Source organism: Perca flavescens, chromosome 17, assembly GCF_004354835.1.
Source record: "Perca flavescens isolate YP-PL-M2 chromosome 17, PFLA_1.0, whole genome shotgun sequence".
Classification (NCBI taxonomy): domain Eukaryota; kingdom Metazoa; phylum Chordata; class Actinopteri; order Perciformes; family Percidae; genus Perca; species Perca flavescens.
The window spans coordinates 26819522-26835207 of NC_041347.1; the positions used below are offsets into that span (position 1 = coordinate 26819522).

Sequence of the window (15686 nt, forward strand, 5' to 3'; positions counted from 1 at the left end):
GGAAGACAAGAAAGAGGGGAGAAAAAGACAAAAGCCCTGGGACAAGTAGGCAGGGGGATGATAAGTAAAGGAACATGAGGAAAAATAAGAGAGGGGAAGGAAAAACTGACAAACTTACTGTGTGTGTGTGTGTGTGTGTGTGTGTGTGTGTGTGTGTGTGTGTGTGTGTGTGTGTGTGTGTGTGTGTGTGTGTGTGTGTGTGTGTGTGTGTGTGTGTGTGTGTGTGTGTGTGTGTGTGTTGAGGGCACGGGAATTAGGCAAGGCTGTGATGTCCTTATGTCAGTCACCCTATGGCAGCTCTTTAACCCTGTAATTTACCACATCACTCTTCTCACAGTGATGGGACCACTGCACCAACTGACAACACTGCCTCTGGCGTGTGTGTGAAAAAAAAAAAGAGTGAAAAATGGGAAGCGAGAGAGTGCGTATCTGTGAGATAGGATTATTGAGATGTCAAACAAAATGTCTGAGAACCTGCCTTCATTTCAGGACGGTCTCTCTCGTTGCAGTGGATCTCCAGATCTGCACCAAGGCCCTAATAGACCCTGGGGCAATTGCCAAATTTGAACTTATTTGTTTATGACCTCACATCTGATGCAACAGAAACTACACTACTGTAAGTACCCCAACGTTATCTCAGTTAAACAGTTACCAGTCCCCAGCCACTGGTCGATGATGGTTGAAATCTTGATACTTGGTACTTTTATTAGGAATGCACTGAATCCAGATTTTTGGGGTTAGGCTGAATACCGAATCCACTGGTTAAGATTCTGCCAAATCCGTCAACCGAATACCGAATCCTACTCCCATCCTCAGTCCATTAACACAGTAAACACATTAATGAAGTCAACAACGTCCACAGCCTCTAAAATAGTTCAATATAACAACATTAATGTTGAATTCACACACCCTTTTCACATCGTAGGAAAGCAAATCGCTATCACCAGATGAGAGACAATTTTGTTTGGCAAATTTTTGCTAACCAGTGTATGATGAATGCATGTTGGGTGGGTGAAATTAGAAAGCTAACGTTAGCTAACGTGCAGCAGCCAACACCAACATGTTCCTATTTACATGTTGTGATTTGTATAGTCACAGCATGTACAAAAAACAACGTAACATGAGACACAGCCGTCTTCTAACTGTAAACAAACTGGGAACTATATTCTCAAGTGGAAGAATATAGTACTTGGGCGGAGTGATATGCTCGCAGCAAGCCTGTCTGAGAATATAGTTCCTGGTTTGTTTACTGTTAGAAGATGGCTGTGTCTCATGTTACGTTGTTTTTTTGTACACGCTGTGACTATACAAATCACAACATGTAAATAGGAACATGTTGGTGTTATTTTGTCACTTTTGTCACAATTGGGAGCAGTAGGCTAGTTGGAACCAGTTACCTGCAGGATCTGTGCTGGGCTAAGCTAATGCTGGAACCGTCAGACAGCGTTACAGCACGCACGGAGATGAGAAGGGTATGTATCGACTTGTCTTACTCTGGGGGTTACGGTGAATAAGCTAAAGTCCCAATAAGTCGGCGTGTTCCTTTAACAGCGGCGATGTTGTGTATTGTTTATCGACATTGCAAATTGAACATGTAGCTCGACTTGAATTGCCTTCTTTTGACTGAAAGTACTGCCAAACAACACTTTTTCTGCATTTTTCTGCATTGAAAGGTCCACCTACGTAAACGCCTTCCCGTAATCAACGGCGGCGTCATTATGTCGACCAGCATGACGCGCGTAGTGCAAGCGTAGGGTTCGGTTTGGTGGGAAAAAAATTCCCCCGTCAAAAAGCCCAATGTTCTGCCGAAGCCGAATCCTGGATTCGGGGCATCTGTAGTATTTATGCTAGACATAAGGGGTTAACGGGAGTCCTGTCATAAATACTTATGGCATGGCAACTTTGCAGTTTAGAGTTAGATGGATGTGTCTTATGTTATATTGTGCTTTAGTTATAATCCTACATTGTTTATATTCTTTCATTCACTATTGGCTATAGACAAACGGTGGGAAGCACACGTACGTTGCCCTCAACAATCTCGACCAGAATCCAAACTTATAGGAGAAAACACAAGCAGTCAATGACAGTTCTTTTACACACACACACACACACACACACACACACACACACACACACACACACACACACACACACACATACATATCAAAGCACACCCATACAAAGACACTTTCTGTTGCTGTTGTTCCTCTTTGCACACATATACGCACACACACGTACTCTCACACTCAGTAACCACCCAGAGGGGACAGTGAAAGAAGAGCAGAGAAAGAGATGCAGAGAGCAGACAAGGTCATAGTTCCTGTGGACTGTCTTTGAAAGAGGAGTCGTATGTTTTCCCTCCCCTTCTTTGATGTTAAAGAAGCCTCTTTACTAGTGTAAAGACAGGGTACAATAACCTACACCCCCCAAACCTTTGCACATCCCTCTGTACATTGGCTGTACACCCCCACAAAGCTCTGCGGGGGGACGGGTAACCCACAGCAACCCCAGCCAGAAATCAGAATGAGTGTGGCAGCTGTCCAGGACCTGTGCAGCATGCTGCTTGTGTGTACATGCTTCTGTGTGAGTGTGTGTACTGTATGTCTCTGTGTGGAGTGTGTGTGCATGAAAATGTTTGAGGACAGTCATTGTACCAGTCTTGCAGCTTTCAACAAAATGTAAAAACAAGCCATTTCTTTAGAAAAAACCAAAACTTCATACTTTTAGTCATCAATATTGAAACTAAATATTGGACTCTCAGTTAACTCAGTCTGAGTGCATGATAAAGTGCAAGAACTATGATTGACTGCTTGTGTTTTCTCTTATAAGTTTTGGATGCTTGTCGAGATTGTTGATGGAAACAGACGTGTGCTTCCCACTGTTTGTCTATATCACATAGCGAATGAAGGAATGTAAACAAAGTAGGATTATAACTAAAGCACAATATAATGTAAGATAAATCTGTCTGCTGTTGTGGGGGTGCCATCAATGGGTGAAATCCAACTCTTAAGTACATATCGAGAACACCTCGTCCTGAACAAACCCTCTCTCTGTCCTTTGTTAATGTCTGTGTCGCCTGCCCTGATACAGTACATGTGGCAACAGAGCTCATGGACCCGCACATCATTTTTGTCCAGCACACACTCACCCATTTGCTACCGTATTTTCTGTATCGATGTCAACCTCTGTTTCTTCTATTCTGCTGTAAATTCCCTGAGACCCCATCAACTGCACAGAACAATGTCTCAAGAACTTGTAGGTTAGCCAGACTGGCAATAACTAAATGAAAGCTGGCTGAAAAGAGGTTTTCCCTCCAAAAGGGCTGACTTCCTCTAAAAAAAAAAAAAAGCTGGTTAGAAGAGGATAAAAGAATCCTCTTATGTCAGTTAACTCGTTACGCCGTTGCTGCCATGCCATGCTAGCCCGAGTGTTTCCATGGTACCCAGTGTTATCTATGTGTATTTTTGTTGGGACTTGTAGTTTTGGGGTTTGATTTTATTTTTTTCCCCCCCATACCATGAGGTGCAAGAGGGGAAAGATAAGAGAGAGTCCCCTCTCAGCGTTAAAGATAGAAAATATGAGAGAGAGAAAGAGGATGGAGTGACGCAGAGCATTAGCTGCACAGATAGAGAAATGAATGGCCTGCACAGCAATACTACTGCAATATACAGATATTCTCCACTGGCCTGTGTGGAGCATATACTGTACTACGCTCATATACATGCTACTGTATGCTTATCTGAGTCCATCCAATGTAGGAGGCAATTTACAGAGTGGATTATCTGACGGTTTATCACTCCATAATATTCTCAAAGCAGTGTGCGTTCTTTGTTCAACATGGTAGACACTTCACGCTTCAGACAATAAAGAAACATTGAAAGATTTCTTTGCTTTTGGGGAAATGTACTTCTTACCTGTTTTCTCAAACCTCCGAAACCTTCTTTATGTATGCAGTTTAAGCAATTTAAATCATGCTAGGTTCATCTTCACTGTCAAACCTGCTTCAGATTGCATTTTGGGAAATAAAAAATATAGTCCTAGTCAAGATGATCTAATACAAGTGATGAAACGTTTCCCCAGAATTGACCTTGACCAGCTGTTTTTTTTTCAGTGTTGACATACAAATAGACATTTCCATATGCAGTGGTAGCAACAATAGCACCATACATAGTAGTAACATTAGTAATAGTACGATCAGCAGTGTTAGTTGCAGCTAAAGACTACAGTAGTGGTGTATTTTTAATTGTTGTAATACATTTTTGACAACACATTATTTTTAAATCTAGACATCTATTAAAAACAATATTTCTGTTCAAATGTATTGTCAGTAACATACTCTATTGTGTAGATGCATGTTGTACTGAACAGATGTGTTAAAATGTGTGCTGGGGGTTGTGGTAACACTTGTAGTATTTGCACTAGAAGTCATTGCAGTAATTCTAGTTCAAGGAGTAGGATAACAAGCAGTGATAGTGGCAGTAATGGTGATGCTCTAGTTTTCATACCAGTTGTGGTAGTGCTAGGAACAGTTGTAGCATTGGTTAGTAGTTAATAGAAGTGGTAATAGTAGTAAAGGTAATAGCAGTAAGGAGTTGATGACAAAATACACCAGCAACATACAATAACAAACAGAGAAGACCGTAAGACAGCAAAAGCTTAACCCTCCAGGAACAGAAGTTAACTGACTGAACAATAAAGTCTCTAATAAAGATGCGGAGATAGCCAGAGCTTGTCAAAGACCCGTCCTGTGTTTATTAACTGGTGTGGGGAATGCTGCTTGCTTTGTCTTAGCTGTCAGCTCCAAAGTGTGTGTCCATCACTGCTCACCTGGGATGTGCAAATGAAGGTTCAAACATCGCAACCCGTGACCTTTTCTCAGTGTCAGTCTGAGTTCATGTGCATGTCTGTCTGTTTGACTTTCTGTTAAGTTGTTTTTAGTTAGTTTTTTTGGTCAAAATGTGCTTTCAAACCTGTAGAGCATAACCACTACTGTAATTCCAATTTACTAGTTATACAGGTATAACAGGTACAGGAAGTGGTACTACAACAAACTACTATGTTGCAGCACAGTTGTCACACTTTTTAAGGAAAGCCCTAGACTGAAAATAAAATTGATTGAAATTCAACAATGAGTGAAAATTCTAATAATAATTATACAAAAATTATATAATAATAATAATAATAATAATAATAATAATAATACTTTTCTGCTCCATTGATGAATGTTGATCTGGTTTGTTTGCATTGCCAATGTTGTCATATAATGATCACTGTACACAATTAACACTTAGTTCTAAAAGGAATATTGACTTGTCATGCTATGTCATCTCTGCTATACTTTAAACTAAATACTGCTACAGAACATTGCAGATGTTTCCAGTTTAGGTACGTGGTCAGGTAGTAACTGCCTGTCATATAAGTGTGCCTACATGCATACTTTTGTTTGACTCTTAGGCCTATTTGTGTCGATCTATTATGTTGTCTTGTCAAGATATGCATCTGTGGTTCTATTTGGTTCTTTCTCCTTCTTTCATTTGTTCTTTCTCTCACTCCCTCCCTGCAGACTCGGGTTACACTCCTCCGTCAGATGGCGTTTTGCCTGGCTGAGCTGCACTTGTGGTCCACCAAGAGCTCACTCCAAGTCAAAGGTAGCACTTATCACCATGTTCAATCTCTCGCTCGCTCTCTCTCTCTCTCTCTGTCTGTCTCTGTCTCTCTCTATCTCTCTCTCTCTCTCTCTCGGTCTCGCTCTCTCCTTTTTCTTTTTCCTCTCACTCCATCTTGCTCTGGCTCCTTCTGTCATCACTCACTTTGTTTTCACACCTTCTCCCCACATACCTATATCTATTTTATCAATCTGACTCTCAGTCAACACCAATTCTCACTCTCGTCTCGTCTTTTTTTTGCTCTTTTAAATTCTCATGCTATCGGTGTCTGTTTATTGCATTATCTATGACATTCTTTGTATTGTTTTTGCATTAAACTGCATTTGCACATAGTTTAAAGATAGACAGATGTTTTGTATTTTCAAACTTGTAGTCTTCAGCCCCAACTGATGCTGACTGGAGATCCCTCGAAGCCACAAAAGGCATTATACAATTAATTTTTCTATCTTATGCAGTAGTATTCCTAGAGCCCCTTTCAAGGATGCTAGACACATTCATATTTAATTGGACTTTCCCAGAAGCACAGCTATCAATTATCTCTTTTGTTTTCTTTGTACAGTGTACACTACTTAAAGAAAATATTTCGGCGCACATGGATCAGTTATGTTAAAGGTGCCCTGCCACACAAAACTGTTTTTCCTTGTATTTTTTGAAATATGTTAGGTCCATATGTGTTTGTGTTATGTTGTGAATGTGAAAATGAACTGCTACCTCCTTCGTCAGCTCTAGCCACTGAAAAGAAATAGGCAGAGAAATCAGGCCAATTACAAAAGCTGGTCAGTCTGACATCATATTGCCTGAGCTCATTACTATTCATTAGCTCGCCCAGTTGCGCTGGGTAAAGGATTCTGACAGCCAGGCTCTCATTGGCTAGCTGTTAGCCAATCAAATTCAAACAGCTTAGCTTGTTGAATATTAATGAGAACTGGCAGAAATCGAGATGAGTTTTCCTGCAGGCTTTCTATACCAAACTAGAATTGCTTGAAACAAGGTAACCAAGGGATTTTTTCCACTAAAAATGTTACAGAGTCCATGGTAGAACTTCAGACATCACCACAAAGTAATACAATATGTGTGGCAGGGCACCTTTAAGTCAGTTGCACATTCCACCACCTACATCACCATAATTTATACACTGAGAAATGATAACTGGTGACAATGCTTCCCTGTGAGGCTGAGTGGGTGTGGCGTAAGTTTGACTTTTCTGGAGTTTTCCTGCTCGCCACCTATCAGTCCATCTTCTGATGTCAGACGTAAATGCTCTGTTTCTCCATTTTCTTGTTTTCTCCTCCCTTCCATTCTGTCTTGTCTTTCACAGTCTGCTGAGCTTTAGACGAAGATAGTGTCTCTCGGAGGCTGACTGACTGTGTGTGTGTGTGTGTGTGTGTGTGTGTGTGTGTGTGTGTGTGTGTGTGTGTGTGTGTGTTTATGTGTATACACAGGTACAACAGAGTGTATATCCCATGTGATGGTGACATATTATTTGTTTGTGTTTTTTCCTGCTGTGTGTTTCTTCTACTATCTTGGAAAATTGTGGATGGATACATCTGAGCGAAGAGGCCTGGTCGCTGAGGTGTGACGCTCCCTATCACCACCTTCTTTACATTATATACATCAGCCTCAAAAACAAAAATATGGATTCATATAAATGGCATCTACTGTGTAATGCTTTGAAACAAATATTTTCTGTGTGGTTTGTATGCTCTACATGTGGTAATCACGTTTGTACAGCTGCACACCACAGAAGACATCTCACAGCCTTCTACTGTTGGACACAGAGCAGCATAACAGTTCATGAGTTATTTGCTTTGCACAAGAAGACCTCAACAGAAATTATTGTGAAGAAAAAATATTTTGACTGGTTAAGGATTTATTACAGACTGCACCGAATTTGGATTACAGTTAGGATTAGGTTTAACTTGCTAACTGTTTAGGAGGGCTGTTGTGAATGATATGTTTAGAGGGACAACTTGGGGTTCAGTGTCTTGCCCAAGGACACTGAACCCCAAGTTGTCCAACACATGGACAAGGACATGGGACTGCAGGGCCAAGGATTGAACCACCAACCTTCCGATTGGCAGGCAACCGCTCTACCACTGAGCCACAGCCGCCCCTGACTAAATTGTAGGATTGGATGTTAATTCTTAGTCAATTTGACACTACAAGTGACACTTGAAATTACACGGTCATTTGATTTAATCTTAATGCTAAAGATGCTTTATGCAGAATTACCTGCTTTCAATCAAATGGTTTAATAACACCTTTGATATTGTTTAATAGAAAAAAAATATTAGTTCAGCAGATACTCAAGGTTATAAAATCACTATCCATGTCAGAAATGGAAAAAGTGACATCAAGCCATTTCTAACAGTGGTGTTTGTGTTTGTGTGTCTGCCATCAGCTCTCCTGTTGTATTAGTGTGACCTGGCCTCTGGAGCTGCAGCAGCAGTGGCAGCAAGAGTAGTGGAGCGATAAAGAAACGATGTGTTGTGCGAATCTGAGTCAGGCTGCTTATGGTTTTGGGCCTGCAGGAATAACACTGACAAAAACGGCTCGGCTCAGCAGTTTGTGTGTGTGTGTGTGTGTTTGCTTGTGTGTCTGCTTGTGTGTCTGCTTGTGTGTGTCTGCTTGTTGCCTGCTGGGTGTATGTTGGTCATATGTTTTGTAGCTGCCTGCTGAGTCTGTGTGTGTCTACTTTTAAATGTATATGTTGCATATGTTTAAATCAGAGTCCGTCCCTCAGGTGGGATGGTTTAAGGTGCACTCCTGTCTTTATTAATGCCCCCCCTTCCCCCACCCTCCATTCTGGCTTGGACCCCCCCCCAGCCCACCCTCCCATCTCCTCCTCCCTCACAAAGTCTTATCTAAACTGTGGTGCTGGCAGACGGGACAGGCCACTGGCTGATAGCGATTGTTTATCCCACGGTGCGAAATTGCTGATCTGTCTCCTGCTTTTCCCTGACAGCTAGATGTTCATCTCTCTCTCTCTCTCTCTCTCTCTCTCTCTCTCTCTCTCTCTCTCTCTCTCTCTCTCTCTCTCTCTCTCTCGCCCCACAGATACAGATATTGGCACCTATCAGTACCATGATAAAGGAGAGCCAGGTAAATAGTGTTTATATTGGAGGTCTGTTTGTGTTTAAGATAAGTTGCATTTGTCTTGTTTTTGGAATGTATGTGATTTCCTTATATATGAGGAAGGGCTTTTTGCCACCTTCCATGCTCCCATAAGCTGTACACACACAAATTATTGGTCAGGAGTATTTCAGTGTCTTACACCTGTTAGCCACAGATACACTTGTCCACACAGAGGTTATTAGTATGTAGGATTTGCACCCTAAAGCCTTATATACACATGCACATGCCACACACACGCACACATACACACAGGTTATTAGGACTCCATGGTTCTATCTCTTACACTCCCTGTATTCCTGTTGACCTGGGGTCTTGCCACACAGCGATAGGGAAACTAAACTGTTGACTTTCTCCTAGATCACATAGCAAGAGGCCCCATGTAGTCCAGCCTCATATTGCCTCAGGCCTGGAAGCTTCCGCTACCATCAGAAAGTGCTCAAATCGCTCCCCCACGGTCCTAGCAGTGTAGGGACGAGCTATCTCTTCCTTCACGTTTCACTTTTTATGTTGGTATTCATTTTTTAAAGGAAAATTATGCATCTTGTAAGCATTTTGAAATTTACACTGAGTGGACCGAGGAGGATTGCTACATCTTCATCTATGTGCCACACCTTAAAAATTTGACTTTGGTGAATAGATTTGTACGAATGTCAATCACCAAAACATGCCCAAGGTGGCGCTCCACAATTACAGTTAAAATGTTTACATTTTACAAATGTCAATGTATGGTATACACTACCAGTGTGCACTGTTCACTATGAAGAGTGCAGCCCATGTCCCAGACTAGTATGGTTAAACTTAAACATGCTATGAGAACTAACCTTTTGCAACACCAGAGGAAGAACTATATTTAATTGATAAGGTGTTTGTTTTACGTAACATTTATTTAAACCTGCATGTATTATTTTTTTTCTTCTTTTGGCAACAAGCTCTGAACACAACATTGGTATATTATCACTTTAATAGGTTAATATGATACTATATGATGGTGATGAACATGTTACCAAACAGTTGCTTGTTTACACATATAAAGATACCGAGGAACATTATCATTTATTTGGAGTTATGCTTGTATCCACCTGATGAATGTCCAAGCTTAGAGTAAATGCAGAGCTTTCTTCATCGAAGCTGAGTTATATCATTCATTTCTGTGGGAGTTCACTTTGTGGCATAATGCATTTACCAAAGTGCATAAACCCTCTCTTGCCTTTCTTTCTCTCTTCTTAAAAACATACAGTAAATATCTTTCTTTTCTTTTTAGTCTCTTTCTTTCCATCTTCAAGTTTCCCTTTTGTTACTGTGCCTGTCTCAGATGCTTCCGCCTCTCTTTGGATTTATGGATTTCCTCCTCTTTGTCTCAGTTTTCTCTCTCACCATATATATTTTATTTTTTTCTTATTTTGTGTACAGTATGTCTCTTCCTCTCTCCCTCTCATCATGGGGTTCTCTCCCTTCTCTCTCATCTGAAGCTGCCTTCTCTTTCATTCCAATCTTCAGTGGAGAGACAATGCTCTCGCTCCAAATCCTTTCATTTGGAGGATTACTAAAGTGTGGCTTGATATCAGAGTGGAGGGAGGAGAGGGGGAGGAGGAGGATGGGAGAGACAGAGCAGGGGAGAATCACCATCCAAAAGTATCACAAAATATTCACACAGTGGTGCATTGATAGTTCAGGTCATGATATGATTGCATATACAGTAGATTAGATTCAAATTTGTTCATTTGATATTTTAAATGGACACTTTGAACATCTTAATCTTAAACTAGTCAACAAAAACGTGTGTGTGTATGTGTGTGTGTGCGCGCTCAGACAGAAATATTGTTTCAAAACAATATACTGCCTCAATATTTTTGGCTCTTATTACGCAAAAGTCCCTACAGTTTATATAGCATTTAAAGCCCCTGAAAATGTCTCTATAACATAAAATATAAAATTTTCTAAGTAACAAGCAAGTAAACAAATCGGTAAGCATTCTTTATTAAGAGTTTAATGCTCCAAAAATAGCTTATCTGCTTTATCAGAACAGTGTGAGTATGGTTGGATCAATCCCTCATAGTAAGAAGCTGGTTAAGAATTTTATTTACTTGTACTTGTACATACACTCAGTTGTCAGTTTATTAGGTACACCTGGCTAAAACTAATGTCTAATATAACAGTCTTGCCATACGTTCTACCTTTGTGAAGGTTATAATGTATTGTTTTGTTGAAACCGTTTTAGAGAGCTGTAGATTCAACTGTTTTGGAGGCTGCAGTTTATGGTGTATAGCAGTATATTGACAGGTGTCTATTATTTTGCCCACCTCATTTATATCAATAAGTAACACCTCTTTATGACAGTTCAACAGCACTACAGTTGAATAAACCCTTCTCTCAAAACAGTTCTGTGTATGTCAGTGAGACTACATTGATTGGTAGATGGATTGGTGTTGTCGCTCTGGATATCCACATCATTGAAATCGATATGAAGTTAAGTGTATTGCTGTCTCTGAACATTTTCTTGTGATGTGTGTTTTATTCTCTGTGAAAGTTCCACATCTCCCCACTAGAGGTAGACCCAGGCTCATTGGAGCAGCTCCGAGGGTCCCCTGCAGCCAACCACTCCACCCCCACACCCTCCCCCCAGCCCCAGAGCAGGTGCCCATGTCTGGGCCTGTCTGGCCCCTCACCCCCTTATCTGATTAATACTACTAATCCAGGAGGTGTTCCTGCCTGCCAGAGAGGCCGGCCACCAGACGGGCCACTTTCTTGCTCACAGTGACCAGGCCATGAGGCACGGTGATGGGTTACACTTTGCCAACAAGGTCTCTTGGAGCTAAAGGGGGATGGTGGAGCTCCATCTTTGTTTTTCTGTTCCTCATTATCTACATCACATAGACATACTCATTTATTGTGTACACCATGTTGTTTTCATATACTGAAAAAATTCCAAATTTAACCCTTCAACTGGCTTTTTTATAATTTTTTCCAGGCAATCCCCTGGAGCATCACTACTATAACGAGAAACTCCATTTCTGTGAAGGTAAGTTCCCAACAGAGGAACTCAAAGAGTGATTGAACCATTTTTATTTTTCATATCCATCCACCTTCATATCCACCATCTTACCAGTGGATGACCATCTTCCAGAAATCGCGGTCCGAGTCAGTCAACTGTTCTACTTCCTCTATTCTCTCCCTCCCTCTCTTCCCCTCACTCTCTCTCTGCTTTTCACCCAGTAGTGGAATACAAACACCCTTATCAGGAGACGAACACTCATCCCCCTGCCTTCCCCTCCCTCCTCCCTCCTCTCTCCCCTTAACCCCCCCACCATCCACACCCTCATTTGCATGCATCTGTTTACCTCTTCTTCCCACTCATGTTTAATAGAGAATCCCACTCCTTAATGGTCCGTTTTAGTTAAGATGAAAAGGGAGAGCGTAAAATAAACATAGGGTAGATTGCTCCATATTGAAAACCGCAGTTCTTCCTTTCCTTTTTTTCTCTCACTGAACTTCATGTATGTGCGTGGGCAGAAGCAGATGCACAAATTTAATTAGCTGTATTTTTTCTTCTTTTCGTCCCTCCCTCTGTTTAACCACTAGAAATGGAGGGGAAAAGGGAGTGCTGGGGAATTAAAATGAAGGGGCCTTCGTGTGGTACATGTTGAGATATGTGCTGTTAACTGTAAGGTTGCATTTGGGAGATAACTCAACTCAAGAGCGAGCGCCAAAAGTCCTCACGATTAAATATTTGCTTCTCCTAGAGGACCAGTTTGTGTGTTTTTTGAAGGGACATTTTGCTTTTAGTAGAATATTTTCACTCCTTTTAGTGCAGCTACATCAATCTGTAAGCAGCAGATTTCAGACTTTTGCTGCTTTGGGGATATGGTAGTCAAGAATATAAAACTTGTAACAACATCAATGGGGTTTCTATATAGTGAGTAATGGTTTTACATTGACTTTTAAACAAGAAGGTAAATGAGTGACATAGCTACTGATACTAAGAGTAACCAATGCTGGTGTCAGACTCAAAAACTCACCACTGATCACCACTGCCATATACGTAATAGATTAGTTAGTTAGTAGATATGTTAAGTTTAAATATTACATTTATTTAATTTTGTTTGATTCACATTGTTGATAAACTAATTGATTAATCACAGTTTCTCCCTGAAGTAAAACTAGAGCTAAAGTTCATGAGTGCGACCATTACCCTGTATGCATCCAAGAACAGATTCAGCATTGCATTGTGGGACGCCTGCTTCATGTACCTGCATCGCTTTATTTGACTTGACCGTCTTGTCACCACCCTTTATTCCTTATATCATCCCTTTTCATGCGTAGATCTCAACCCAGATATAAAGTTCAACCCTTTTACCCTTTCCGGTTTTTGGTGCCACATTCTTCTGAATTCCCATGAGGGCCTTTTGAGAAAAAAATATATTTCTCCTATGTCAGTGTTTTAAAAGTTCAAGTCACATGATCTATAGATTCTTCTTGTGTTTTTCCTCTGTAGCTCGAGGCTATTCGTGGACCCCCAGGAACCGCCGACCAGAGAAGCTACGTGATTCGCTGAAGGAGTTGGAGGTACCCGCCTCCTCTGTTAAACCCTCCACCATCTCCGCTCCCGGCCTCCCCCGTCTTCTTCCTCCCTCTGGGGATTTTCAGAGTTTTCCCTTTCCGAAACGGCCGATTGATTAACAAATAGGGGCATTCTCTCTCTTTCCTCCCTCTTCCCTTCACTCTCCCTGTCGTTCACGTTTGTTCTCCTCTCTCCCTCTCTTCTCTCATCACCTCTCTTTCGGCCGAGCTCTGTCATCGAGGGGGATATTTGAGGGGATCAGGGGTCTGCAGGCTGGCCCCTCATCTCTTCTATTTTTCCCTCCTTCTCTACCTCCTCCTTCCCTTCCTCTCCCCTCATTCATCCCCTCTTCCTCCGCCTCTTCCCCCCCTTGTCCTCTCTGTACTTGTGGCAGTACAGACCTAGCTTTGTTTGTTGGAACCTGTCTGTGGCTGTTACAGACATGCACACTCCCCACCAGTCCACCTCCCTCCTCTCACCCGTAACCATTGTCTGAAACTAGAAACACCCCAGCTCACCTCCACACCCCACCTCCTCCTCCTTTTCCGTCCCTCTCTCCTCCCATCCAATCACCCCAGCTGGGTTTGGAATGTGGCAGGAATGACTGACCTTACACACACACACACACACACACACACACACACACACACACACACACACACACACACACACACACACACACACACACACACACACACACACACACACACACACACACACACACACACACTCACTCATATGTACACAAGCAGTCCTTACCTGCATCCAATTCCAACTCTCTCCCACCCCTCCATGAGCAGGAACTGTTGCAGTGGTCTGGTACTGTGTTCCACCAAGATAATTAATGCAAGTATGAGCAGCATTGGCATTACAATCTGGTTTATTTCCTAACATGAAATACATACATCTACTTGTCTAAACCCAATCATGTGTTGCTCTCAGCATCAGGTTGTTACTGTGGTTACTTTGTGCATTGGTGCTTGGACCCCAGTTTACCTCTGTTTGTTCTGTTTTGCTCACTGTCTCTCTGTCTTTTTCTCTGTTTATCTGTCACGCTCATTCAGGAATTGTTGCAGACCAACACCTGCGTTCACAGCAGATGGAGGAACAAACATTGCTGCCAGGTACACACCCTCCTCAGCCCAGCACCTACTACACACACACTCACACACCTCTTCACCTTCAGAAAGTTGCACATCTGAACGAACCTCTCATGGTCTGCCCAGACCAGGCCTCAGATAAAGAGCTTCACTGGACTGTAATACCAGTTAAAACAAGTATAATGTTTGAAAATGTATACATATGTCTCTTTCTTTCCAGGTTTAAGCTTAGCTACTTTTACGACTGAATTTTTGTCATCTGTAATCTTGAAAGATATTTGTGTGTGTGTGTGTGTGTGTGTGTGTGTGTGTGTGTGTGTGTGTGTGTGTGTGTGTGTGTGTGTGTTACCTTGCAGGTGTTGCTGAGCAGTGGAGTACTGGTGACCCTGACTCTAAATGGACCTCAGCTAGAACAAGTGTATGTAGACTTCACATTAGTGGGCCGATTGCCAGCAAACACCGTGGCTGATGGTTAGTTACACACACGCGCGCACACACACTGTCTGTCTGTCTATCTGTCAGAAAAATTATTTTTCACTTTCGTTAACATTGCAAGATAGGGCTATCAGCGTGTTGTTTAAACTCTCTAAGCAATAAAATACAGCGCACTTTCTTTGTAGTGTCCATGTTGTTTCTACATTACAACTTAAAAGCTCATGAACACCAAAGTCGGAAGAACGACTTTCCAACTTGGGAAATAGAACCAATCCGAGAAACACATACTGTAAATGCACCTTGGCAGAGGTCTGCACTCTCTGAGTGCTATTCTAGTTCCTCTATAAATCAGTCAGGCTTCAGGAAGCTTGGAACTTGTTTTTTAGTCTTTGGTAAACAATATATACTATATGTGTTCATTTAAAAAAAATGTTTTTTTTACTCCAGCATTGGTATCCAGTGCATTAGAGCATTTACACATTTTTTACTGTGATTTGGGTTACTTTGGTGCTGCTGATGCTAATTAGAGCTGTTGCATAACCATCACGCCTGTTATGGCAGGAAAGCATGCTGTCTCCGTATTATTGCGATGTTTGCACTCACTGAATTAAATTATGGTTTGTGTGTGACTTAAATATTCCAGTGGTTCACCATGGTATAAGCAGATTTAAGGACACAAACATTATTTCCACCACATGGATGGGCTACCTATCTCTGCCCACAGCCAAATGCACGCACACACACAGAAAAACAAACGGAGACATTTGCATTCAAATGTTCAGTATTTTTTAA

The 15686-nt window shown here is 41.7% G+C and overlaps 1 protein-coding gene across 7 annotated transcripts in view; it reads left to right on the top strand.

Moving 5' to 3' along the window:
- The window catches only part of wdpcp (WD repeat containing planar cell polarity effector), a 76937-nt gene that overhangs the window by 17023 nt on the left and 44228 nt on the right, over nucleotides 1–15686 (top strand). For 4 of the 7 annotated variants that reach the window (XM_028602775.1, XM_028602770.1, XM_028602776.1 and 1 more), the window contains 6 exons: nucleotides 5564–5648; nucleotides 8724–8768; nucleotides 11770–11820; nucleotides 13294–13364; nucleotides 14424–14483; nucleotides 14816–14930. In XM_028602775.1, coding sequence (XP_028458576.1) covers nucleotides 5588–5648; nucleotides 8724–8768; nucleotides 11770–11820; nucleotides 13294–13364; nucleotides 14424–14483; nucleotides 14816–14930 — 403 coding nt within the window. In that variant the 5' untranslated portion in view covers nucleotides 5564–5587. Of the gene's footprint in view, nucleotides 1–489; nucleotides 617–5563; nucleotides 5649–8723; nucleotides 8769–11769; nucleotides 11821–13293; nucleotides 13365–14423; nucleotides 14484–14815; nucleotides 14931–15686 lie in introns of all 7 variants that reach the window. The other 3 variants (XM_028602771.1, XM_028602774.1, XM_028602773.1) reach the window with 2 other exon arrangements.